Here is a 27,095-nt window from a genome sequence, read left to right on the forward strand (position 1 = left end):
TGTGTAACCCCAAGTGTCTCAGACCCTCAGGTGGTTTTCCTGTAGAATGGGGTAATCTCTCCCCTGGGAGAACTGGGAGGAAGGCCTCTCTCCCCTCCGGGGCCTGGCACTGTTGGTGAGGACAACGTCCCTCTGGCTAACCCTGGTGTACCCAGCATTTGCAGAAAGCTTGGGGGTTCTTGCGCTGGCCCTGTGACCTTGGAACAAGGCCTGCTGCCCACTCCTTCTGAGCCCAGAACACTCCAGGGGCACTCCAAGGTTCAGGGCAGCAGGCCCAGAGCACGCGGGTGGGAGCAGGCCCACCCCATCAGCGCCCAGGAAGCAAACCTTGGCTTCTGGAAGGGGCCAGCCAGGACACGGCTTCTTGGGACTCCATGGCTCAACTCTCAGCCATAGGAGAGCTGCTCCTCCCGAGTCCTCCACCCCAGGGTGCCCAGACATGGTCCCCAGCACATCAGACCCTGGCCTCCTGCCTTTTCTTGCAGAGTCCCCACCAGGGCCTTCAGCAAGGGCCACAGCCCTCTGCACCTTAGGTCCAGCCTCTGATGTGCTCAGAGCCCCACTGTAACTGCCAGCCACTGAGTTCATCAGGGCCCAAAGGCCAGGCCAGTGCTCCCTGGACCTCCCCCATGTCAGCCTGCCGGGTCATGGCCCAAGCAAGGTAGCCAGCAGCCAGCAGGGCGCCCTTGTGCACAGTCAGAGGCAGCGGGGCTATGCGGGTGCACCGGAGCCTACACCTGAAGTGCCCCACAGTCCCCTGGGCTGAAGTCCTTCTCCTGGAACTCGGCAGCACAGTGCCAGGGCTGCTGTGCCCCCAGGCCACACCCTTGGTGGGCGGCAGAAAAGGAGCCATGGCTAGCACTGTCAAGAACTTCTGGTCCCCAGAGCAACTCTGGTGTCCCACTCACTGCAGTGGTGGCACGGAGCGCCCCAGGGCTGGACAGACCTCGGTCCCCTTCCTTGGAGAAAGATACTCTGGGGCAACCAGCAGCCACCCTCATCCAAGGCCAAGCCAAGCAGCCAAGAGGCCGAGCCTGCAGGCACAGACCAACGGGCCCCATGCTTCCTAGCTGGCTCTCCAAAGCAGGCCACCGGCCTCACCTGAGCCTGCCTCAGAGGGACAAGAGAACCTGCAGTGTCAGGGGACAGACACTGGCAGGAGGTTCTGGGCCCAGGAGCGGGGGACGAGAGGGCCTCCATGCAGGGGAGGGTGGCAGAACTCAGGGTGAGGACGCAGCTGATTGCCATCCAGGGCACCCCACTGCCATTAGGAACGAGAGTTGGGCGTTCCCCCCGTCCTGCCCAGCCCCTGAGGGGCAGGTGCTCACCACACACCAGGGGACGTGCCTGCTCCTGGGGAGGGGAGCCCACAGAGCAGGGGAAGCTGGGAGTGGCCGCCTCATCAGGGGGGCAGGAGGACGATCGGGGCCTCCGCACTCCTTGGCACCTTGGGACCCACTCCACTTCCTGCTGGCAAGAGAGCTGGGGTGGGGTGCAGACGGGGCTTGCAGACACCTCCTTGGCAAGCCAGGCCGTCCCTGCCTCACCTTCCGTCCCTGCTACCACTCTTCCACTTCTTTCCCTTCCTCCTCTCTGGGTAACTCTTTATACGTGTGGAACTGCTCTGAGGTCAAGGGCAGGACTGGGCCTGCAGCTGGCCCCCTTGAACCCTGGAATCAAATGCCTTGACTGGAATCAACCCTCTTCCACGGTATCAGGGTCTCACTTGGCTGCTCTGCGCGTTGCTGACGCCCCCACGACCCCTTCCCTCTACACCTGCTCATGGGACCTGGTCTGCCCTTCAGAAGGCCATGCTTTCATACCGGGTGACTAGGTGGCAGTGCAGCTCCAGGGATTTGGTGGCGGGTCAGTTTCAAGAAGAAACAAGAATGTTCTACTGTGGAAAGAATGAGTGGGAACTTCCTATGCAGAAAGTCTCACAGTGGGGACTCCTGGGTGTCCCACCAACTTCCTGAACACACTGTCGAAGTCCCAGCCTTGGGTATAGGACCCTTGTCTTGAAAAATGCATTTAGTTGCCAAAAAGAACCACATTTCGGAGTGTCTTTGAAATTCTAGCAGTCAGTTAACACGACCCAAAACAGATCCCAGAAGTGAGGATACAGCCTCCTCGGGAAACCCAGAGCCTGAGGTGCTGTGGTCTTACCTCGCCACCTGTCCACGTGCACCCCTGGGGAGGCCATGTGGGCGCTGAGGGGGGTGCACGGGCCAGGGAGAGATGCATGGCCGAGTCCCCTCGCTGCTGCACCCCGCCTCCTCCCCACCCAGCCCTGCCCTCCTGCCTGTGCTTGGCCCCTCCAACCTCACCTTGTGTTGCAGATAAACCAGAGGAGACGGTCCCGGCCCCCAAGCCCTCCCGCACGGCTGAGAGCATGGCCATGGAGACCAGAGTGGCCACCATCAAACAGCGGCCCACCAGCAGGTGCTTCCCAGCAGCCTCAGACATGAACGTGAGTGACTGTGTCCCCAGGACGAGGGATGGCGGTCTAGAGGCACACAGAAGCAGGGGTCAGAGCAGGTGCAGAGGACCTCCCAGGCGTGCAGACCATGCCCCTGACCTGCCCTGCCCTGCCCTGCCCTGCCACAGGGGCCTCAACACTGGCACTCGGCCCCCAGCCTCGAGGGCGACCCCCCATGTGCAAGCTGAGGACCACTGAGCTGTGGCCAGAGAGGCCCTCAGGAGTGCTCCTCAGACACAGCCACTCTGGGGTGGAAGAGGCCTCTGGCCACCACTGCACAGAGGTCCATCCTCTGGTGGACTCTGAGGATGGACGACACACCCTCAGCACAGGGCCGAACCTGAGACTCACCTGGGCCCCGCCGCGGGCCGGAAGCACTCCCTGCTGGCTCAGGGAGCAGCGGCCAGGCCGCAAGGGCAGGGCTTCTCAATACCCAACGCGCCAGGCAAAGGCAGTGCTGCCGGGGCGGGGCCTGGGCCGGGGCTCACTGGCTTCAGTGTCCCCCGCCTGGCCCCGCTCTGAGCACTGCCCTTTACAACTGTGTGGCTTAGTATTCTCGTGATTCAGCTGATCACCACACGAGACCCCAAACTCCCCAAGCCTGATACGTGAGCTCTCCCTGAGCCCTGAAACAAACGTCACCAAGGACGGCGGGGACCAGAGTGCTCAGCCCCAGTCTCACCTCCCGAGCTGCAGGGCCACACTGTGTCCCTGCCGTGCCTACACGCCCCACCCTGTCCCCACACCCCTCCACCCCTGCCCTGTGGGACAGCTGCCCTTGCCGTCCTGGGAGCAGGCCCTGGCCTCCCTTCCCCAACCTCAGGGAGAGCTACAGAGCGAGATGGACGGGGCCAGGCCGTCCTCGGGTGCCCCCTGGGAGTGCACATCTGGCCTCCTGCTCCTCGGGTCGGGCAGCAAGCTCAGCCTGGCACAGCAGCCCTGGGAAGACCTGTGCAGGGGCTGGTGGAGGCCACGCTGGAACACAGCCTCGAGGTGGAGGAGGGGAGCTCTGGGCTCCTCCTAGAGCAGGCCTGGGGGTGGGGGGCGAGGCGGGGCCAGCCCCTGGCCACAGGTGGGTAGGCTGCTGCAGGGCCGTCCTGCTTGCCAGACAGCGCCCACGCCTGGTCTTCTTCACACATGCTGTGGGGCCAGCATTAGCCCACTGTGCAGAGCAGGACTATAGAGGCCCTGCTTGAGGATGTGGCCAAGGCCACAGGGTACAGCCCACGTCACACCCCACTGCCACTGTGCTCATTCTCACAGGACACCTGACCTGGCTCCATTCCACAGAGCCTTGTCCAGCTGCTCTGGTACAGGGTGTCCCTAGAGCAGCACGTGCCTGCATCCCACACTGTTGGAGCTGTCGGAGAGGCAGAGGGGCTGCCCGGTCTCCACGCAGCCCCGCCTCCAAGCAGCCCCGCAGCACCCTGGAGATCTGCCTTGCTCCGGAACCACCTGGGCCTGTGGCGGTGCAGGGACCTCCTTGCTGCCCTCTGGTCGAGACCAGCCAGGATGTGTCTCACCCAGTTTTCTGGTTTGCAGTCTGTATACGAGCGCCAGGGGATCGCTGTGATGACACCCACAGTTCCCGGGAGCCCGAAAGGCCCGTTTCTGGGCCTCCCCCGAGGTACGATGCGAAGGCAGAAATCCATAGGTAAGAAGCACTACCTAACCCAAAGAAGGGGCCCTTGGGAGGTCTGGCCTCGGGCCAGGCTGTCTAGCTGCTCCCCCAGGCCTGCCCCGGGGGGGTGCCCAGGTCCCCCACCAGGCAGCCACTGAACAGCGCAGAGCAGCAAGCCCTCCCGCCCCTGCAGACAGGCAGTGCGGCTATGGTCTCTGATCTGACGGCTACGTGTAACAGCGGGGTGAAGGGGCCATGAGCCAGAGGGGAAGGTGGGGCCCGTGGGAAGGGCAAGTGGACCCTGTGTCCTTGTTTGTGGAACAAGCTCACGGGACATGTTCGTCCGGGAGGCTGGTCAGCTCTCCAATGGCAAGGACAGCACGCTGTCCTGGAGAGCAGCTCCCACCCGCTGGGGCCATCCCAGTTGCTGCCTCGACTCTGACAGGCAGGGAGGCCTGACCCTGGACGCAGTCCCTTTGGGAGAGAATGCAGACCTGTCCTTGCCCTGTAAACTGCTAGAAGCCAAGGCCACTGCTGGACATGGAGGGCCTGCCACATACACAGGGTGAAAGCGTCCACCCCAACGTCCGGCTGCCCCGGGGACCCAGCTCTGGTTCTGGAGTTCTGGGGCTGTAGTGTGAAGAGGAGGCGGCGGGCAGTGACAAGGGGGTGGCGGCTGCTCCTGAGCCCGCCCTCCTGCGGAGCTGCCCACTCCCGTGATGTCTCTGATCCTTACTGGTTGATAACGACTGATTTCCTCCCTGTCAGACAGCAGAATCTTTCTATCAGGTAGGTGGAAGCCTCCAGCTTGGAATCTGCCCTTTATATAAGGTGCATTCCAAAATCGCACTCCTCGGAACACACCTGCCGGCGTCGGCATGTAGCCAAGGCCCCACTGAGAGGCGGTCAGCACCAACCTTGCAGGCCACCGCCTTCCCACGGGGAGTGGGTGCCGTTTGGAACACCCATATCAAGTTTCCACTGGAATCAGTGATTTGTCCTGGGAACTTTTTAAATTTCGAGTAGTCCACTTTGCTGCCCTAGAACCCTGCATGCCCGACGCACAGCTGTGGTCCCTGGGTCTGTTGTGTGTGTGGCTTCTGTTCCTGTGCTCGTGCCTTGTGCTGTGCTCCAGTCTGTAGTCACCCCAGTCACCATGCAGAGCGTGCTCCAGGTACACCGTGGTGTCCCCAGGGCCATAGTCACAGCCCACTCGCTTTCAACACCCACGAGCTTTGGACAATTGTCTCAGAACATGGCTTTGAGCTTGTGCCCTCCACCCGGGCTGCAGAGAGCCCTAGACAGGCCAGTGCGGAGCCTCTGGGCTGAGCCCACGGCACCCTCGGCCCCTGCCTAGTGCCTGCTCCGGAGCCTGTGGCCATGTGGGTCGGAGTCTTTGGTTTGAGGAAGGCTCCCTCCCTCGTGGCAGTTCCAGAGCCAAAATGGCCCTACCTCTGACCAGCCCACTCACAGCCATCCTGCCGGGGACCCAGGGGCTCGCTGTGCACAGCCCTCTGTGCGGCTCCTACATCTCCCAAGAGGCCATCACAGTGATGCCACAACCCCTGTCAGCACAGTGAGACCACCAGGGACACAGCTCTGCTGCTGGTAGAGGGTCTGCCACACACATGGGCAGCAACCACAGGGCTCACATGCCACCTGACCAGCAGCGGCATCTTCAGCACTGCCCACCCACACCAGCGGGCAGACACAGTGGCACCTACTACCCTCAGGCCCCCGGCCTCCAGAAGATGGGTGACAGCTGCAGACCCCCAGGGCCAGGCCACACCTGAAAGGGGCAGGGACAGAGGAGGGTCCAGCTGGTGTGGCCAGCCCACCCCATCTGAGAGTGCGCACACACACACAGCTAGGAGGGGTTGGTGACCCAGGCGTGGCCTAAAAAGCCACACACGCCCGTCTCTGGGCCGGACCCTGGCCTCACGGGCCCCACAGTGTACCTGGAGAAGGGCTCCTGCACGTGTCCCCTGTGCCCAGGGCCCGCTCTTCTTTCTTTTCGTGGCCCAGAGTGGGTTGCACAGCGAGCTCTGGTGTTGCGGCCTGTGCCGTGTGCGGTGCCGGGTGGCGAGCGCGGCTGCATGACCTGAGACCCGCAGTGGGCTGGGCCGCAGGTGGGATGCCAAGCTCAACCCGCTTTCTGCCTGCAGGAATAACAGAGGAAGAGCGGCAGTTCCTGGCCCCTCCGATGCTGAAGTTCACCAGAAGCCTGTCCATGCCGGACACGTCCGAGGACATCCCCCCTCCACCGCAGTCCGTGCCCCCGTCTCCACCTCCACCCTCCCCCACTGCCTACAACTGCCCCAAGTCCCCAACTCCGAGAGTCTACGGGACAATCAAGCCTGCGTTCAATCAGAATCCTGCTGCCAAGGTGTCCCCCGCCACCAGGTCTGACACAGTGGCCACCATGATGAGGGAGAAGGGCATGTTCTACAGACGAGAGCTGGACCGCTACTCCCTGGACTCCGAGGACCTCTGCAGCCGGAGCGCGGCCCCCCAGGCCACCTTCCGTAGCAAGCGGGGCCAGATGCCCGAGAACCCGTACTCGGAGGTGGGGAGGATCGCGAGCAAGGCCGTCTACGTGCCGGCCAAGCCCGCCCGGCGGAAGGGCATGCTGGTGAAGCAGTCCAATGTGGAGGACAGCCCCGAGAAGACGTGCTCCATCCCCATCCCCACCATCATCGTCAAGGAGCCCTCCACCAGCAGCAGCGGCAAGAGCAGCCAGGGCAGCAGCGTGGAGATCGAGCCCCCGGCCGAGCAGCCCGGCCAGCTGCGGCCCGAGGACGGCCTGGCCTCCAGCAGCCCCTTCGCCGCAGCCATTGCGGGGGCTGTGCGTGACCGGGAGAAGCGGCTGGAGGCCAGGAGGAACTCCCCAGCCTTCCTCTCCACGGACCTGGGGGATGAGGACGTGGGCCTAGGGCCGCCTGCCCCCCGGATGCGGCCCTCCAAGTTCCCAGAGGAGGGTGGGTTTGGCGATGAGGACAGTGCAGAGCTGCTGGTGTCGCCCACGCCGGTGGCAGCGCCAAGAGAGCCCGAGAACCATTTTGTGGTTGGTGGCGAGGCCGGTGCTCAGGGTGAGGCCGGGAGGCCCCTGAATCCCGCATCCAAAGCCAAGGGGCCCGAGGGCAGCCCAGCGGCAGCCCCCAAGAGCAGCAACGCCGTCAGCCCGGAGAACTACGTCCACCCGCTCACCGGGCGCCTGCTGGATCCCAGCTCCCCACTGGCCCTGGCACTCTCCGCAAGGGACCGAGCCATGAAGGAGTCCCAGCAGGGGACCAAGGGGGAGGCCCCCAAGGCTGACCTCAACAAGCCTCTCTACATTGATACCAAAATGCGGCCCAGTGGGGACACTGGCTTCCCTCCCGTCACCAGGCAGAACACCCGGGGGCCCCTGCGCCGACAGGAGACGGAGAACAAGTACGAGACAGACCTGGGCAAGGACCGGAGAGGTGGGGACAAGAACATGCTGATCAACATCGTGGACACGGCCCAGCAGAAGTCGGCCGGCCTGCTGATGGTGCACACTGTGGATGCTGCCCAGCTGGGCGGTCCCCTGGAGGAGGAGGAGGAGGAGAGAGAGGACATGGACGTGACACTAGACCACCCGCCCTCCGTGGTGCCAGAAGGTGTTTCCGACACCGAAGGTGCTTTACAGATCTCCGTCACCCCCGAGCCCGCCACCGCGCCCGGCAGGACCATTGTGGCCGCGGGCTCCATGGAGGAGACGGTGGTCTTGCCATTCCGCATCCCTCCCCCCCCCCTGGCATCCGTGGACTTGGATGAGGATTTTGTTTTTACAGAGCCATTGCCTCCTCCCCTGGAATTTGCAAATAGTTTTGATATTCCTGATGACCGCGCTGCTGCTGTCCCCACTCTCACCGACTCGGTCAAGCAGAAGAAAACCGATGCCCCTCCGTCCCCTTCGTTGAACTCCAGCCAGCCAGCCAACCCCGCGGACACCAAGAAGCCAGCCGGCCTTTCCAACTGCCTGCCCGCCTCCTTCCTGCCACCTCCCGAGAGCTTCGACACCGTCGCCGACTCTGGGATCGAGGAGGTGGACAGCCGCAGTAGCAGTGACCACCATCTCGAGACAACCAGCACCATCTCCACGGTGTCCAGCATCTCCACCCTGTCCTCTGAGGGCGGGGAGGGCGTGGACACCTGCACAGTCTATGCAGACGGGCAAGCGTTCGTGGTCGACAAGCCCCCCGTACCTCCAAAGCCAAAAATGAAGCCCATTATTCACAAAAGCAATGCACTTTATCAGGACGCGCTCCTGGAGGAAGACGCGGACAGCTTCGTCATCCCCCCACCTGCGCCCCCGCCCCCACCGGGCAGCGCCCAGCCTGGGCTGGCCAAGATCATCCAGCCAAGGACCTCCAAGTTGTGGGGTGATATCACGGAGGTCAAAAGCCCGATTCTCTCAGGCCCCAAGGCGAACGTTATTAGTGAATTGAACTCAATCCTGCAGCAAATGAACCGAGAGAAATCGGCAAAGCCGGGGGAAGGACTGGACTCGCCGGCAGGGGTCAAGTCCGCCAGCCTAGCTCCAAGGTAAGTTCACAGTTGGCTTGGGCACACACTGTCCAGTGCTGCCCACGAAAGTCCTGAGGGAGAACCAAGAGGATGAGAAGAGGGATTCCTAACCCTGTGATGGCCACACTGTCGGCCATAACCGCGTGTCACCCTCCAGACTCTGGGACGGCAGAGTCAAAGCCGCAGCTGTCCTGGCAGGAGACAGCGCTCCCTCCTCAAGACTCCTAATGAGATGAAGGGGCACAAAGCCCCCCGCCCTGGCCTCCGAGATGAGCTCAGCTCTCCTGTGTCACCAGACCTTTGCCGGGACCACTGCGAAGGCCAGGTGGAGGCTCGCTGAGCCCAGGTCGAGGGCAGCGCTGCCTGACAAGAGCGGCCACGGCAGCGGCCTTAGTGAGGGGCGGCGAGGGGGGTTGACGGGTGGCGAGGGAGTGTCTAAACACATGCGTGTGGGCTCTTACCCCTCCCTCCATGGCCAGCGGGGGGAGGGCTGGGAGGTGCCGCCCAGGGCAAACGTCACGAAGGAAAAGCCCCAGGTGGCCCAGCTGCCACTCACATCGTCACACAGGTAGTAGTCACTCCCATGGGAGCTGGGGTGACAGAGGAGGAGCCAGCAGGCTGCCCTGGGTGGAGGGTAAAGCTTGCTGTCTGCCCAGGCAGGGTGCCCAGGCTCCTGTCCTGACTGAGGAAGTCCTTCTGCAGGCCCTGCCCAGGGCCGCCCCTTGGGGCAGCGTTCACTCGCAGTGACTGTGATCTGCAGCTGGGCCACGCTCTTCCCCGCTGCCTTCCAGTGGGGCTCCCACTGCTCTCAGGGGAGGGTGGGGGCATTTGTCGCCACTGCTCCTGGGCCTCCACTGCCAGTGACATCTGCGAGCACCTCCAGGTGGAGGGATCCTCGCGGGCTGCACCTGCCGGGCTCCCTGCTCCTGGAGGAAGAGAAGGTGCCCGCACACAGGCAGAGCCTCAGGAAAGCGGATCACCGGCAGCCTGTCCTTGCCGGGAGGTAACACCACAGGTGCTCTCTGCTTTTTCATTTTGATACCGGAGATCAGACACAGGGCTTCACATATACCCGGTGGCCCTCCAAGAGCTCCCTCTCCAGCCACAGTAGGCTCTTTATGTTCTGTCACTGAATCCTGTGACAGAGCCACCAGAAGGCCAGACCTCAGTGCTCCACGTCCATGAGAAGCTCTCGGGTGGACGGTGTTGAGGACAGCCAGGGGCAAGGGCCCAGGTGCAGCCGCCTCTCCCGAGGGCTGAGTGGCTTCCCAGTGCTGGGCCCGCAGGAGCCAGAGCAGGACGCAGACTCCTCAGCACAGGCCACAGACAGGAGGGTGCCAAGAGGGAGTGACTCCGGGGCCAGGGAAGCAGATCCACTGTTGAGGCCCCAGCAGCTCACCTGAGCCAGGGTCTCCGGTATGTCCACCCGGGGAGCCCAGGGACTACAGCCACAGAGGCCGCCAAGCACCTGCTGGCCCACCTGCTCCAGTCCCTGTAGGTGGGACAAGAATGGCTTGCTCCCAGCCAAGTGGGACTCCACCCTGCTCTGACTCTAGGGCCTTCCTGTCTTTGCCCAGGTGGACACTGGGCAAGGAGGAGCCTCAGAGAAGCCGTCACCCGACGAGACCTCGGCCTGCACTGTGAAGCAGCTGCCTAACGCAGGGTGCAGTCCCACCTGCAGGCCTGTGGTCACTTTCGCTTCACAGCCAAGGAAACAGCCAGGGCTGTGGAGCTCGGTCCGCCCTCCCAGTGGGCTGCCCCGGTCTGACCCCTGACCTCCTGCAGGAGCCAGGGCCTTCACCAAGCAGAGGGCCAGAGGGCTAGTGGGCAAATGCGGGCTGAGGCTGTCTAGGCCACAGGCTGCGCCCAGCGATGGACTCTCCCAGGCAAGCGGTCACCAGGCGGCCCAGGGCGTGTGCAGTCCTTCCCGCTCCCAGCCGAGGGCTGCCCTAGGCGCTGGGCGAGGCAGGGGAGGCCGCGGCTCAGGCGCTCACTGCAGCACTCCGACCAGCTCTCAGGAGTGCCAGCACAAGCTCTCTGAGGGACGAGGTCGGGACAGCAGTCCCCGTCACCACCAGTAGGTCCTGGGGTGGCCGGGGCCTAGCTGCCCCTGGCCCTGGGTGCCCGCCTCTGCCAGCTGGCTAACAGGCCTGGGCTTTACCCACGTGGTGGCACACAGGCCACCATCCTCAAATGCATCCAGAAATCAAGAGCTATGAATGGCCCTGAGCAAAATGAGGCTCGGAATTGGGCGGAGAAGCGCCTCCAGAGGAACACGGCGAGTGTTTCTGGAAACCAGCGGGCTTCTGAAATGGCAGGCAGCCCGGGCACAGCCAGGAGAGGCGCCAGCTGAGCAGGGCCACTGCCCGCACACTGTGGGCAGAAGCTGCCCTGATCTGTCCACTGCTCCTGGAATCTTGCCTGACAGCTCTGCGGTGAGACCACCCCTTGCGCATCTTACTAGACCCCAGCACAGGGTCCAGGGACGATGGCTGTGGTACGTCTGACCTAACCTGAGCCAAGACTGAGTCTCTGCTGTTCCCTGAGGTCAGGGTGATGTGGAATCTGGAGACACCTGGACTACGAGTGTGTTGCTGCCCAAAGGAAGCCATCGGGAAGTGTCCTTTAGGACAGCGTTGGGCGAGAAGACCCTGGCCAGAGATGCCTTCCAAGACAGGAGCCACCGGGCAGTTCTCAACCACCAGCCTGATTATGCCAGGGAAGAAATCTCATCACTGGGCACAGTAGGTCCAAGCAGAGAAGGGCACAGGAGTGGGGAGCTCCCCCAGAAGCCACTGCCATGGCTCCCCAGGACCACTGGCATGGGGCCTGAGGACCCAAGAGGTGTGTAGATGCTGGCCTGCACCCTGCTTTTCACCGTTTGTGACCCTGGGTGACATCTCAGTGCACCTGATTTCCACTACACTGAAAGTGTGGCTTGAGTGGTGTTCTTGTCACCTTGCAGACCCAGGAGGAGAGGGCTCAGGGGTCTTGGTTAAAGTCACATGCTGGGGACAGACAAGCTACCCAAATGCAGACCTGGAAGATGGGCTGGACCCAGTTTGGGGCTCAGAACCACAGCATGGCCCACAGTGTCCTGAGCCCACGGGTCAGCCATGTTGCTGAGCCCAAGAGACACCAGGCCTGGGGTGGAGAGAGACGAGGAGTGCAACAGGGGGGCTGGGGCTCTTCAAACGGACAGCAGACCCGGCCAGCAGCAGCAGCAACTGCAACTGGTGCCCACGTGTGCTGGGCACCATGCTGAGCCTGGGCTTGTCACTGGTCAGGAAAGCACGCGAGGCCACTCTTTCTTGGAGGAGCTCGAATTCCCAGAGGAAACCACCAATACATGCTGAACAAGAGACCCAAGTGGACAGACGCAGAGCAAGGAACCATGGTTTGCTGGCCAAGCGGCCTGGACAGAAGAGCCACCACTCAGGGAGTGACACTGGAAAGACATAGAATACACAGAGGAGCCACAGTCAGAAACCGAAGCAGAGCTCAGGTGGGGGATGGCAAGGCGCGGGGCGAGCACAGCACCCAGGCCAGCGAAAGTGTTCTCCATGTCAGGAGACCAGGCCAGGAGGGAGGGCAGGTGACCCATGGGCTGGCAGCCACCCCAGGGCTCACCAACGCAGGTGTGACTCCACTTTTGCTTCCTAAAGACACAGAGGCTGCTGCGTGGCCAGGGGCAGGGGCCCGCACAGCGACACGGGGCTGGGGGCTGCTGTGGGGGTCCAGGCCTGAAGCAGGACAACAGGGTGATTTGAGAGGTGTGCCTGAGGAACCTGGAGAGCCAGCACAGCCTGCCCAGGCGTCAGCCTTACCAGTGACCCCAGGGTCCTCATGGCCAGATAAGCCTGCCCTTCGTTGGCACATCAGGAAAGGTCAGCTTCGCTTCATCTGTCAGGAGAGGCGACGAGGGGCCTGTGGGTCCCTGTGATTCCACCAGAGGGCGGGGCTCAAGCTGGGTGCCCTCTGGACAACCAGCCCTTCGCGGTGGGAGCAGAGGGATGTCTAGGTTGGCTGTCACCTACTGCAGTAGGGATGGGCTCAGAGAGAGTCATCCCATGGGAGTGAGGTCCCCAAGACCCCTGGGCAGGTTCCAGCTGCCCAGGGAATGAGTTTGGGCCAGCTCTTAGAAAAGCCACCTCCAGCCCCACTGTCCTTCCGAAGGCCCCCACAGTACAGCATCTGCCCCCTTGCCTGTTCCTCCAACAGTCACAGCTCCGTGTTACCCTGACTGGATTTTAAACTGAGTCGAGATGGGCTGTTAAAAACTCTCTGTGCCTGGCTGGAGGTAGAGCCCCCTCCCTGGAAGCCACGTGGAAGCTGCTAATAGGGGCTGCAACCTCAGTTCCACTATGGGGGCCTTCATGACCCCCAGCACCAAGTGACTGGGAAGGCCATGTCAGCGAGTGGCACTGTAGGTGGTCTGGTGAATGGCACTGGAGAGGCCCTGGAATGTGTAGCAAGGGGAAGCTCTGTCCCAGGGGCACCTGGCCCCTGCTCGTCAGGTGGCAGGCTGAGTGCTCCTTCTGTCCTGGGCCAGGCCCTAGGGACTGAAGATAGAGCAGGTCCTGGCAGTGCCCTGGGTGATGGTGGCGTCTGGAGTGGAGAACCGCTGGCGGTTCCGGGGGAGGCATTGTCTTGGGCAACCCCCAAGGCTCAGGCCCAGGGCAGATGGTACCCCCAGTTCCCTCTTCAGTGCCCTACACGTGCAGAGGCTGGAGAGAGTGTAACTCAGGGACAGGGCAGTTTGGAAGGAGGCGCCCACTCAGGGCTCATCTCCAAAGCCATACAGTGAGTCACACAGGGTGCTTGGCTCAGGAAGGATTTGGGGCTCTGCACCTGCCTGGCCCGTGAAGGGCAGATGGGCCTGGGGAGCCGCCGTCAATGAGCAGCCTCTGGCCGCCAGGGCTGCTCAGGAGCCCACCTGAGTTTGCAAACAGGGTGAGAAGGCGCCTGCAAGCTCACCTCCATGATCACCTCCATAATCATGTCCTGCCCGTGGAATGTCCTACTTAACTCCTGGGCTGTTTTCTTTTTTTTTTTTTTTTTAAGTCTCATGTTTCCATATGGATTTGATTTAAAAGGCAGACTAGAGAGTGATCATCCAAGAGAGGGAGTGTGTGAGTGTCGTTCTAAATCAGGGCAACAGATTCCTGTGTGTTCCGCCCGCAACCCAGCGGTTGCTTAGCAACATAATGATCCGCCGCAGGAGGATCCAGGGAATCATGCCGGGTGGTGAACCCTGGGAATCGCTGCTGAGGAGGTGGGGGTGGGCCAGCCGGGCCCTCGTTCTGCTGCTAGGACTCTGTGGCCCTCTGCTGTTAGCCATGCTGGGCAGGGGCACTGGCATGGTTAGCCTGGCTGGCTGACATCCCATGGTAAGACGGCAAAGCCCTGGTCCTGGTGGGGTGGCATTCCCCGCCACGCATGTGGATGATGCGTCCTGAGCTGTGGAAGGGAAACTACCACCCGGGAGCCAGGGCTGGAACCAGAGCTGGAGAACCGGCAGCAGGCTCATCCCTAGAAGGCACCAGACAGAGGAAGGCACCCTTTGGTGCCACCCTCCAGCATGTGTTCTCCTGAGTCAAGGAGGCGAGGCCATGGAAGGCAGGCCTGCGCTGGGCGGCCAGCCAGGCAGGCACTGCAGTGGCCAGGGTCCACACCGCCAGGCAGGCGCTGCGTGGCCAGGGTCCAACCCCAGGCAGGCGCTGCAGTGGCCAGGGTCCACACGTCACTCATCCCGTCCTGCGGCAGCTCTGTCCTGTGCCCTTTGATTGGTTTTGCAGTGCTGTCTCAGTGGCTCCGTGTGTCATTCCCACCCGCTCCCACGCCGGTGCTTGCAGAAGAGGGTCGTGCTGAGCAGAAGTAAGTGCCGTCTGCCAAGCTGGGCGTGGTCTGCTGTGTGCTCTGTCCCCTCCTCTGCCCACCCAGGGGTCGGGAGCCTTCTTCACCACAAGTCCAGCTCTGCCTACAGGGGCCACGGGGCCACCAGCCACTGTCCCCACAGGAGCCTGGTGAGCAGCAGCCAGGTGTCTCCCAACAGTTCCACACACAGGCTTCAGCCAGTGGCTCTGGAACGAGCTTCCTGCCCCGCCCCCTGCAGGAAGTGCAGGGAAGTGTCTCTGGCAGTCCTCACCTCAGAGCCCTCCCCCTTCCCAAAAGCCCAGGCTGGGACAGACCCCAGCAGCCACTCCTGCCAGGTTGCACACCTACTTGCAAGTTAATATTTTAACTTTCTTAGCCCAGTTTTCTTGCAAAGTAGAAACAACTGGCTCCCCAATGCCACCCTGCAGCTGTAGAGGGGCAGACAGGCTGCTCACCCCTGTGGGCTGCAGCCTGTTCCGGCTGGACCTGGAGCAGGACAACCCTACCTGAGGAGGGTGGGGCTGTGTGTTCCCAGCCCACCTCCCCTGCAGACCCTAAGCCCAGATCCTTAGGACGCCCACTCCTCCCCAGCCTGCAGGGCCTGCTGGGCTCCAGGGTCTTCCTTTGACTGAGTCTCGGTGTCTCATTGGGGCTGCCTCAGACCTTTGGGTACAACCAACATACCAGTACCTCTAATGGCCACCCGCCCCAGGCAGATCCTAGATGGGGCTGCCCACCAGGGACACCCACCCTCCAGGAAACTACCTGTGAGCACCTGGGTGTCTGGGCACCCTGGTCCTCAGGGCACGCCCACCAGCCCCTGCAACCCTTCTCACCAAAGGGCTGCTGCGGCAGTCCACAGCACAGACCTTCCACACCCTGGGACGTCCCGTACTTAATGGTGATAATGACCTCAGAGGGGAGGGCCAGTGACTGGCTGGCTGGTGACTTCGTCTAACACACGGTAGCTGAGACAGAGGCCAGGAGCAGAGCTGGAGAGCAACCACAGCCCCCTGCGGCCTGCAGTCCTCTCACTGCTGGGGCTCTGTGGCGGGTCTGCCCATGGGCACTCAGCAGGGCCTAAGCAAGGCTCCCAAGGCCCAGGGTCCATCAGAACAGATGGCCCAGACCCAGCAGTCCACCTCAGGAGGTCTGAGAGGGTCAGGAGCCTGCATTTCCCACTGGTCTCCCGGGAGGCGACGGGGAACATGTGGGGCTCAGCTCAAGGGGTGCACAGAGTGAGGCACAGCAGGCACCTCTGAGAGCTCCTCCAGAGGGCCCTGGAGCAGGGTCTGTCCAGAGGGGAAAGCAGGTTGTCCAGTCACACGAGACAGCCCAGGAGGCAAGAAAGAGCAGCTCGCACCTCTGCAGCACTGTGAGCACAGGGTGGCAGGACATCCAGGGCTGCAGAGCAGGAACCAGGGCCCACTGGGGTGCATGTCCTTCCTAGGGGTGGCTACAGAACTGCTGCCAGAGGCCTCGAAAGCCAGCAAGGGACACTTCATCGGCCATGAGCCCCATCCGGGCGAGGAGGGACAGGTCCTCCCCAGCGCTCCGGGCAGCCAGCCATTCCCGCTGGGCCAGTCGGGGTGGGATGGAGGAGAGTCGAGCCTGTCCCTCCAGCTCTGAGGGCTTTCCTGCCCACTCCAAGGACCCCCATGGCCACCACAGGGGAACAAAGTTGTTCAGACATCTGCTCCAGTGAGGCCCACCCACCCTCCTAGCAAGTCCATGAGGGGGACCCCTCAGTGAATCTAACCATGCTGCATCAAGAGTCCAGTCCGCATCGGGCAGGGTCACTGGTCACTGGTGAAGCTGACCTCTTGTGGCGCAACACACTGACCACCCGCTCCTCGTCCTCCGGGTCAGGGGAGGGCTTCCTCCAAGCCCGAGTGGCCTGAAGCCAGGGCCCTCTGTGCTGAAGCAGGCCCATCCCTGCTTGTCCTGAGACCAAGGACCGCCGGGCAGCTGAGGGAGGGTCCTCGCCAGTGCAACCCTTACTGGCCCCAGCAGAGGCGTGCCGCACCCTCGAGAGGTGCACCCGAGTGGGAGGCTTGTGTGCTGTGGTGTCCCCGAGGCCCCTGCTTCCCCTCCTCCTGCCCAGGGCATGGCAAACTGTTTGCTCATTGCCAGTGCGTCTGCCGGGGGGCACTCTGGTGTGGTGTGGTGCCTCCCCTGTCCTCCTCGGTGACCTGGCTTGTGACGGTTTTCTCTGTTGCTGTTTCAGAAGCCCAGAGGTCATGAGCACCGTCTCAGGGACTCGGAGCACGACAGTGACCTTCACCGTCCGACCTGGCACCTCGCAGCCCATCACCCTGCAAAGCCGGCCCCCCGACTACGAGAGCAGGACCTCAGGAGCGAGACGTGCCCCCAGCCCCGTGGTCTCGCCAACCGAGATGAACAAGGAGATCCTGCCCGCCCCGCTGTCGGCAGCTGCCGCATCTCCTTCTCCCACACTCTCGGATGTCTTCAGCCTTCCAAGCCAGCCCCCTGCCGGGGATCTATTTGGCTTGAACCCAGCAGGTCGCAGCAGGTCGCCATCTCCCTCCATACTGCAGCAGCCAATTTCAAATAAGCCTTTCACAACTAAACCTGTGCACCTGTGGACTAAGCCAGATGTGGCCGACTGGCTGGAGAGCCTGAACTTGGGTGAGCACAAAGAGACCTTCATGGACAACGAGATCGACGGCAGCCACCTACCAAACCTCCAGAAGGAGGACCTGATAGACCTCGGGGTGACGCGGGTCGGGCACAGGATGAACCTAGAGCGTGCTCTCAAGCAGCTGCTGGACAGATAAGGCCGGCTGCTCCCGCCCGGACTCCCTGTTATAAGTAGAGATGGGCTCACGCTGGGATCTGAAGGCCAAGCGGAGTCTGAGCATCAACCCCGCTCCATGGGTTTGTCTCCTGGTACCCAAAGAAATGCTGCGGGCGTCCGTGGTGTGTCTGAGCCGAGGCCTGGAGGCCTGGCTGTCCACATGGGGTTCCTGGGTGGCTTCTGTCTCAAGGGGACAGGGGAGGGAGTTCCAACACGGGAAGATTCCCAGCCTACCTCCCAGCACACAGGCAGCCTCGCTTTGCTGGGTCCACGAGGCTCCGTCGGTTTGGCGCGGGACCCCTGCTCTCGTAGGCAGACAGCGTACTCCAGATACCTCCTGAGCCTCCCTCCTCTGCTTCCTGGGCAGCTCTCATCACCCCAGGCCCCGGCACAAGGCCTGTCCTCAGTCCTGTGGCTTCTCGGAGGACACTCCGAGCTCACTGGCTCCCGCCTCTTCCCCGAACTTGCGTGCAGTGAGATGCTCCCAGAGGCTTGTGGGTGCCCTTCCTGGGCCTGAAAGGTAGAGAAACGCTTTTCCCTGTCCAGATCCTGTACCCATCTCCTCCTGTGATGTGCCTCCATAGCTCTTTGGCCACGAGGTTCTTGGCAGTGGTGGGCATTTGAGTGGGATCGTGCCCGGCTTTGCTTAGCTTTCTTTCTTTATTTCTGCAAATCTATTAGCATAATTCCAAGGTGGCCAAACAGATGTCACATGGAGTTAGTCAAAGCACAAAGTCACGATCCCCAGGAGGAAGGGAGGCCTGGCCATGGGAACCAGCCAGCGTGCAGCTGCCTGGGACCCCAGCCTCCTCCGGGACGCGAGCGGCTGCCTGCCAAAGAGCGTCTGCGTGGGCGGAGAGGGGCTCTGCCTCTTGGAAGCCTTTTCACTGAAGGCCTGTTGAGCTCTGCAAAGGCCAGAGCAGCTGAGCACCCACTTCAACGGGAAGGACAAGAAGACACGTGGTTTGTGTGGGCATGTGCCCCTTGGGGGAGCCATGTCCTCTCTGGGAGCTGGCAGGGCACTACGGCCTCACTAAGCCCGGCCAAGGGCAAGTGTCTGGGCTAAGCCAGCCCTTTTGCTCTTGGAGGCTGGGGAAAGTGGCACTCAGGGGCTGTCCACCTCCTCTCCAGGAGTCCAGGAATCCCACCAGCTTGTCTTAACAGTACAATGTGGTCTTGGGACCCCGTGGGCAAGGACTGTGGCCAGGACCAGGGTGAACAGAAGGTGGGCTGCTGGGTGTGGGCGGAACGTGGATGTGTGCAGGCAGTCAGGGGGAGGGAGCACTCTGGCCTGTGGCCGGAGCCTGCCCGCTTCCTGCCCGAGCCCGCGTCCTGAAACCATACCTCTAGCACCTAAGGGAGGCCACCCGTTGAACACGGGCCACCAGACATCACCAGGCTTCCCGCACACTCTCCCATCTTTGGAGGAGACATGAACGTCAGGTTTGGTTTTATTATGATTTCAGAACTAGCCCAGCCCATCTCTAATTATAGAACATGGTTTTTCCTTTTTTCTTTATGCTCACGACCACGTGTCTGATGAGGTCTGGAACTCTAGAATGAACACGTGAACTTTAGTAATTTAAAAATCTTTCTTTACTGCAAGTTTAAATAGGTGTACAGATAGTTTATAAGCACAATATTTTAAGGAAAAAAGTGGCTGGTCTACTAGGCAGCCTTTGTGCACTTCAGTGCTAGAAAGTTAAAGAAAAAACACTTTTGTGATTTAATGATACTATTTCTGTGGAATAATTATACAAGTATGACCTTTTTAAATCAGACTTATCTGGATGCATCTGAACCAGCAGAGCTGTGTTATATTTTCTATATTTGCTAGAACTTCATCATTGAAGGATGATTATTTCTTCAAAAGTGGTTACAATTCACACTAAACAGTTTCCTCCAAAAACAAAGGCAAAACACACCCCACACACGCACGCGCGCACACACACACGGCCTTGATCTGGAAACCCAGGCTGGGCCTCCTGCGCTCCAGACCCTCACAGGTCCATCTTTATAATCTGACCCCTGGGTGTGCCTGGTTGCTGCGGCTCTCTATCCCACGGCTTTGGTTTCCATCTCAAGGTGACCCACAGTGCTCTAGAGAAACCCAGCCCAGACCCACAGCGCCTGCCAAGGCCTTTCAGATGTGTCTCCCGTTCGTGATTTTAGAATGTCAGCACTGCACTCGCGGGGCCGCTCCTGGCCTGCGGGGCCTGCCGGCTGTGCTCAGTGCCAGACAGAACACAAGGCACAAGGCCTGTGGCTCTGGGCATGCGGTCACTGGGCAACAAGACAGAACAAGAACTCTGCTCCCTCAGAGGCTTCCAGCCACGGCGGCTGGTCAGAAGCAAGCTCCCTGACAGCCTCAGGGCCGAGATCAGTCCCACCTTCGCGCCGTCTCATCCTAGGAATAGGAGCCCCTCTCAGACCGGCCCGACCCACCAAACACGCCTGCTGCCACGATGAATCGGCCTCTAGCTCTCTTGGATGACTTTGCTATAGAAAGCAATAGTCCCTACTCCAAATTGCCGCCCACTGTTCTCCCCCTTTGGGACACATCAGGACCAGGCCCTACCCCGGGAACAAACTTAAACTGCTCATATAATGATCATGTTAATAGTACTCCAGATTTTCAGATCAACTTTTGTTATATACTGTAATTTAAACAAACTGCATTTACATGCCTAGTTTCTGTAATATTGTGTATACAAACCAAAATCTCTCCAGATGTAAATTATGTATACCTGCCAAGATACCTTCTCCAGGACGTTTGTGCACATTTTAAGTTAATCCATATAATATAAAAATAACTCGATGTGACTGTTGATTTGCTGAATTTACACATCACAAAGTGAATTATTTGTGGTACTTTAGTTAATAAAATGGTGGTTTTTTTCCTGAGTTACTGAACAAGCAAGCATTACCCAGTTGATCTGGCAATGACTTCTCTGTGTGTAGGTCACCAGTACTGATCTTCCCATTGGCAGTTTGTTTTTGTTTTTTAAATACCATGTCTCCCACTACAGTCTGTGTAACCACACACATTCACACCTCCATGTTGCTCTTACTCTTGTGCTTTAATTCTTTTTAGATTTTATTAAAAAACAAAACAAAACAAAAAAAAAGCTCCTGTAATTTGCACTTTCTCCCAATCCTTCAATCACTTGTACGGCAACCAAAATTACTGTAAAAAAATAAATATACTATTGCACTAAGGTTGTGGTTCTGATTGTGAACAGTGAAAACTGAATGAACTAAACAAAAAGTTGCCAAACTTGCAATCTAATTAAGTTACTGGAGACACCATAGCCGGCTTTACCTCCCTAAAATGGACCAGGTAATGTCTGTCACCAGAGAGGACAAATGCTCCTTTCACTGAGCTCGCTTGGCTTGGTTCCATTTCCTTAATCTCAGTGTCCTGACAGAAATGTGTGTCATTTCAGAGCTGAGCCACATCCGGCTGGCTCCGTGACATGTCTGTGAGCCGGCACTGAGGCCTGAGTGCTGCTTGTGCGTGGGTGGGAGCAGCACCCTCTAGGCCGAGCCAGGCAAGACAGAGGCCCACACCCACGGGCTCTTCTTCTAGCCACAGGCCCTGGAGCTGCAGGCCTGGACACCCTCTCTGGTCACCCTGAACAAGCAACATATCAAGTTCTAGAGCAGGAAGGAATTTTGTTTTGGTGAATAAGCCTGAGCCAGGAATCCCGGGCTGTCCCACTTGCTTTAGGAAAGTGCATTCAAATTGAGCACTGAGCCACTGAGGCCTCTCCAGGGGAAACGGGCCCTGGTTCCTAGGAGGCTCCGTGTTGGCTCACTTGCCTCTACACAGCACTGCTGCGCTTTGGTCCACCAAGCCCACCTACAGCCTCTGTAGGTGCCTGGTCCCTCCCTCCTCTCCTGGGAGTCCTCCCCAGCCTGTACCCCACAAGGGCACCATCCCAAGGTCTCTCCCAGGCCTCTTTCCTGGATGAGTGTTAGTTTGTCTTATTGGGGGAGGGGGTGTCACTGGAAGACTTTTTCTTTTACTTGAACTTGATTTGAGGCATTTTAGCAGCCAGTGAGCTGGATGTGCTCATGTCTGAAGCCATCATGGACATCTGCTAGTGGGGAAAAGGCCTCTCAACACATGTGCAGGGGCTGCCTATGCTCGGTGGGGACTTCAGCAGATCTGATCACGTCAGCTCTCAAGCCGCTGTGTCCGTGACCTTGCTCCTGTGTGGTCCCTTAACATGGTTCTACATCTCCCAGTCCTCACTGTTTGATGTTTAAAACTACAACAGTCACTGTTCATTGCTTCTACTCTGGAACTCTCTGTTCGTAGCAATTCTGAAACTTTAATATGAGCCTTCAAATAAATACAGAAAAGAAAAAAAGAAAAAAAAAAACCAACAAAGTTGTGTGCCTTGGGTGTTTTGAACCTGATCTGCATAAAAACATATTGTACTCAAATGCTGTATATTTAATGAAAGGATAAACATACCTTCAATGTATCAATGTAGCTGATAAATAGTCCTAGTGCCTTGTTTTCTGAACTGAGAAGCCCATATCAATGCACAAGGTAAAGACAAAGGCGAGTCGAGCAGTGAAATGTCGAGAAGACCTAGCCGTGGTTTGGATCCTGTCTCAGCCTAAGACTGTGGGATGCCCACAGACGCTTAAGCTAAAAAATAAAAGAACATTGAAACAAGATTGTGTCATCAATTACTTTTCCACTAAAATGCTATCACTTCCGGGACTTTCATTTAATTAAAATACCCACATGCATGAGATTCCTGTGCCAGCGTTTTGACAGCAGGGGTCTGCGGCCTCCCTCCCTTGTGCTGTGTCGCCCCCCAGTGGTGCTGGCCAGCAATGCTTATCCAGGTCAGCTATTGATCATTTTCCCAGAGATCCTGTCATGGAGTGGATTTAGGCCATTCATCACACTATGCCCATTTTTCATAAGTTTAAGGGACTAGACACACCTGTCTCCTGAAAGGAGCATGATGTAAGCACCCCGTCAGCCCAGCTCTGGCCTCCTCACCACCGGCTCCATCTGCTCAATGGATGCTTCCCTGAGCATGTGGCATCTCAGATAAGTCTGGGCATCTGCCAGGAGCTAGCACTCTGCCTGTGGGATTCCTCTGCCAGGAGGGAGCAGTGGCACCCATATTCCTGGGGCCCCTGCAGCAGCTGCTGACACTCCAGAGGGCAGGTGCCTTGTGCTGTGTCCTTTGCGTGTCCCTGAGCTGTCCAGCCACACACACAGAGCTCAGGGAGCAGGGGTTCCTCAGATCTGGAATCTTCCCCTGCACCATTAACCTAGCTGGACTGTCAGTACTACTGCTCCCCAGACAGAATCAGCTGTGTACCCAGATTTTGTAGTTTCAGGGACACATGTAGCCAGCAATCTGGGAAACTAAAGGCAGTGGTCAGAAAGGGGCTGCAGCTGCTCAGGGCTACATTCCACTTTCCACAGCCATGGCTTCCTCTGGAGAAGCATGTGCCAAGGGGCTGAGTCAGAGTGGGGCAGAGCATGACCTGTAGCCACTGGGCAGGATGGCCACCAGGAGAGACAGCCAGGTAGCCAACCCCTCAGGCCTATGTGAAGGGGACAGCATGGACATGGCGAGGTCGCAGAGCTTGGAGGGCCCTCAGCAGCCATCTGTACCCTTGTCCTGGCACTCCTAGGAGGTAAGCCACCCTTCCACTGCCCAGCTGTAGTCCTGCCTGCTTGGCTGACCAAATCCACACTCTCCCAACCCCAAAGCCCAGACAGCAGGAAGAACACACAGCATAAGGCAGACACTAGAATCGGCCAGCACAGAGCCCCAGAGGTGGTCCAGCTGGACATCACAGTGCACCTACCCAGTGCTGTTGGTGCTGAGCACCAGGCAGAACGCTGCCCAGAGTGTCCAACAGTGCTATGGGGTAGAAACTAAGAAAAAAAAACAAGCCATGCCAAGGTCCACAGCTAATAGAGACCAGGGTGTGTAGTGTAGCCTCCCGGGCTAAGTCCGTCTGCAGTGAGAACCCACAGGTGCCCTTGGAATTGGCACTAAGTCACAAACTGACAGTGACAAGAACACTCCCTCTCCCACCCTCCTTCTGAAGTCATTTCTGCAGGGCCAGGTTCAGAAGCCAAGCAAGGCAGGAACCCACCCCCTGAGTCAGCTCAGGACTGTGGGAAAGAGGCAACTCAGAGGTGATCTGCTTTCCTAACTCCGTCAACCAGGGAACCCTGGCCCTCAGGCACAGAGGACCTTGGGTGAAGACATGGCCACTTACATGTGGCCTCTGCCTTAATTTTCACAGGGATCCCAAGAGGTAATATCACCATACAGTTGATGATCCCCCGTCTCACAGCGCCACCCGGTGTGTCCCTGGCCAGTCGCCCACCCTGCCTGGGGCCAGGCAGCGGGGCACAGCTCCACCGCCTCGTCCACCTCATCTACCACTCCAGACTACAGATGAGGTCTGGAGACCCAGCACCACTCCACATGTCCCTGAAGACTGAGCCCTCACTAGGAGTGCAGAGTGCCCTGGGGCCTTCCTCCCCAGGCCCTTCTGCTAAGCTCTGCGGCTCAAGGCTGTGCATCACCCAGAAACCTTCTGCCACATCTGCAGTGAGAACCCACAGGTGCCCTGGGAATGGCAGCCAGAACCAGCTCTGGTGCTCCTGACCCACCACAGCATGTTCTCCTCCACACCTCCCTCTGCCAGTGAGGACGGGGGCAGTCCCTTCCTCCTCTTCCCTGTCACCTCCAATGTCAGAAAAGGGCCCAGCAAATGACGGCGACACAGGAGTTGCAGGATCACACGCCACCCTGGCTTTGAAGCTTGACATAAAGCCAGAGGCATGAAGCGAACACAACCTTCTTTGCTGGCCTTGGAGCTGCCATCTGGGCGAGCTAAAAATAAATGCCCCATTTCCAAGCAAGAGTTTATAAAAAGTGACCACGAAGGCCCTGAAAGAGACATTGGGACCTGGGGGAAATCACACAACCTGAAACAAGTGGTACCCTGCAGGCAGCAGGGCCACCTTTCTCGAGAGGGCTTGGAGGAGCAGGGGGTGGCTGCTGCGGTGGCCAGGTAGGAGGACGCAAAGAGCAGGGAGCACTCAGCATGAAACGCACCCGCGGTGCGCCCTTGGCAGGGACAGAGACGGCCACGTGTTCGCCTGCTCCATCCCCGGTGCCACCCAAGAGCCTCCCGGGTGTCTGCAGGGCTTCCTGGGCCACAGAACTCGGAGCAGGGCGGCCGCGAGGGCACCTCACCTCTCAGCACTGCGCGGGGACAGGCTCCTCTCGGCCGGCCTCGCCTCGGCCCGCGCCTGCAGACCGCAGCCACGCCGGCTTCTCCCACCGCCCGACGCCGAGGCCAGGGGACTCCGCAGCCCACACGACCACGCTGGGCCTTGCCTGCAGGAGCAGCCATGGCCTGGCCTTCTCACAGCGCCACCCGGCGTGTCCCTGGCCAGTCGCCCACCCTGCCTGGGGCCAGGCAGCGGGGCACAGCTCCACGGCCTCGGCCACCCAGAACCCTCTGCGCCTGGAGCTCCCAGGAGGCGCGCAGAGCATGCTGGGCCCGCCGGCCACGTGCCGCGCCAACCAATCTCTGGTCAACAGCTTGAGCCTACGATTGGCAGGCTGGAGTGGGCTGGGCTCCCTCCAGCCAATCAGCAAGGCATGGAGGCGGGCGGCAGAGAAGGCTGCCTCTGCCTAGGGAGCAGCCGCTCCAAGCTCCAAGTCCTTGTCCATGTCCAGGTTCAGGAGCTCCTGAGCAGTGTGGCCAGGACAGCCTGACGCAGCGGGAGTGCCTCCGCTCTGAGGCTGGAGGCCCTCAGACAGTTTAAGCAATAGATAGGAGTTGGTGCCCTGCTTGACTCGGTGCGGTGTGGCTCAGTGGTCAAGCGCTGGCCCAAAGTGCACCAGGCCCTGGCTCCGTCCTGGCTCCCAAAGATAAAGTAGTGGGGGAGCTTAAACGAACAGTATTTTATTCCCCTGCAGCTCCAGGAAGGCCTAGCTCTGTCTGGCTCACTGCCCTAGCACGCAGAGCTAACTGTTCTCAGAAGTGCGTCTGGGAGAAGTGGGTAGTCCCTGGCTCACTAGGGTCCCCAAGGAGATCCTCTCAGCAGCCTTTCCCTCAAATTTATCACCTCACAGCAACCAAAGACTGCTCTTCCTCCACACATTACAGTCCCCTCCTCCTCCTCCTCCTCCTCCTCCTCCTCCTCCTCCTCCTCCTCCTCGTAATTTTTTATTTTGTTTTTAAAACGTGGTGCTAAGGATCGAACCCAACGACTCACACATGCTAGGCAAGCACTCTACCAACTGAGCCACAACCCTGGCCCTTCTTATGCAGGAAGACAGGGCAAGACCATGAGAGCCATATCTGTCCCCTTGAACAAAAAGGCAACGCTTTACCAAAAACATCTATCCATATGCCAGGTTTCTTATGGTCACCCATCATCCCTAGAAGCAAAGTGGGCTGGAAAACTGAGCATTATCTTGAAACAGTGCTGCCAGGAACAGAATGGGGGCTGCGTTAACAAGGCGGGCTAGAAATGGACAACAGGTGGGCAAGCTACAGCCACTGACCAGATAATGCATGGGGGCAGAGCCCTCACTGAGCACTGTACATTCACAGTGTTGTGCAACCATCTCTGCCACCCCAGACACAAAGCCCACACCTGTAAGCAGAGGCACCCCTCCTCCAATCTACCCCCAGCTACCCCCGGCCCCTGGCACCAGAAGTCTGCCAAATATCTCTAGATTCGCTGATTCTGGGAATTTCATATGAATGAGATCAGGTGATAGCTGTGCTTTTGACTGGCTTCTCTCACTTACCAAGATGTTTCCAGGTTCACCCATGGTAAAGCATGTGTCAGAGCTTCATTTTTTATCACAACTGAATACCATCTCATTGTGTCGGTAGACCACATTTTGTTATTCATTCATTGGTGGGAAGACACTTGGGTTGTTTCCACCTTTGACTAGTGCCGCAGTCTGGCTGGGCACAAATAACCGGGAGGTCACAAGCCACTTGTAGATTCAAGGAGGAACGAACTTTATTCCAGAGCCCACGCGAACTCCACGGGAACTCCGCGAGAACTCAAAAGTAGCAGGCACCCGAGGCAGCAGGAGCTGCCCCTTCTGGTAAAATGCCAGGCACCATCTTGACCTGGCCGTGGCTCTTAACATCTCCCCCCTTTTGTTTAATTAAACAACAAGTATGTGGCTTAGGGACCGTGCCTGTCTTAGGTTGTCCAATACTACATATGGTCCTTCACCATCATCAGATGAGCTGACCTCAAGGCGTCAGCCTCCTGTCTTAGGTTGGTACCATTGCAATTGGATCTTACCCGTCATTGACAACAGGCCCAGCATTATTTGGCCATAATTGTGGATAGTGGTTTTTATACAAACACCATAATCAACCTGCTACAAGCAAAAAGGGGATGATACAAAATGCCACGACACCAAGCCAACTGCCCCTTTTGGAAAAATTGTACCACCAATGACATCATCAGCAAAGATACCCCGGCACTACCACAATTCACTGCACCAACAGATAGTTCACAATGCATACAAGCGATACATAGTCCAGGCAACTTCTGCAAGCAGTTCAAACCAGAGGAATCCATTAATATGTCCATTTCCTCCCAAAGTAAATCAAGTCCTTGATTGAGCATTACTTGTTGAGTTATTATTCATTGATGCATCAGTTTATACAGTTTATTGTGATAGCTATCGAAGAAGCTGTAG

General features: G+C 59.1%; 1 protein-coding gene across 2 annotated transcripts in view; it reads left to right on the forward strand.

Annotated features, from left to right (window-relative positions):
- Shank2 (SH3 and multiple ankyrin repeat domains 2) overlaps positions 1-17,412 on the forward strand; it is a 341,817-nt gene extending 324,405 nt beyond the window's left edge. For both annotated transcript variants that reach the window (XM_071615968.1, XM_027944512.3), the window contains 5 exons: positions 2,340-2,470; positions 4,022-4,133; positions 4,869-4,889; positions 6,266-8,669; positions 16,756-17,412. In XM_071615968.1, coding sequence (XP_071472069.1) covers positions 2,340-2,470; positions 4,022-4,133; positions 4,869-4,889; positions 6,266-8,669; positions 16,756-17,326 — 3,239 coding nt within the window. In that variant the 3' untranslated portion in view covers positions 17,327-17,412. The remainder of the gene's footprint in view (positions 1-2,339; positions 2,471-4,021; positions 4,134-4,868; positions 4,890-6,265; positions 8,670-16,755) is intronic.
- Positions 17,413-27,095: the final 9,683 nt, after the last annotated feature.

This window comes from Marmota flaviventris, chromosome 9 (genome assembly GCF_047511675.1).
Source record: "Marmota flaviventris isolate mMarFla1 chromosome 9, mMarFla1.hap1, whole genome shotgun sequence".
In the NCBI taxonomy this organism is placed as follows: Eukaryota; Metazoa; Chordata; class Mammalia; order Rodentia; family Sciuridae; genus Marmota; species Marmota flaviventris.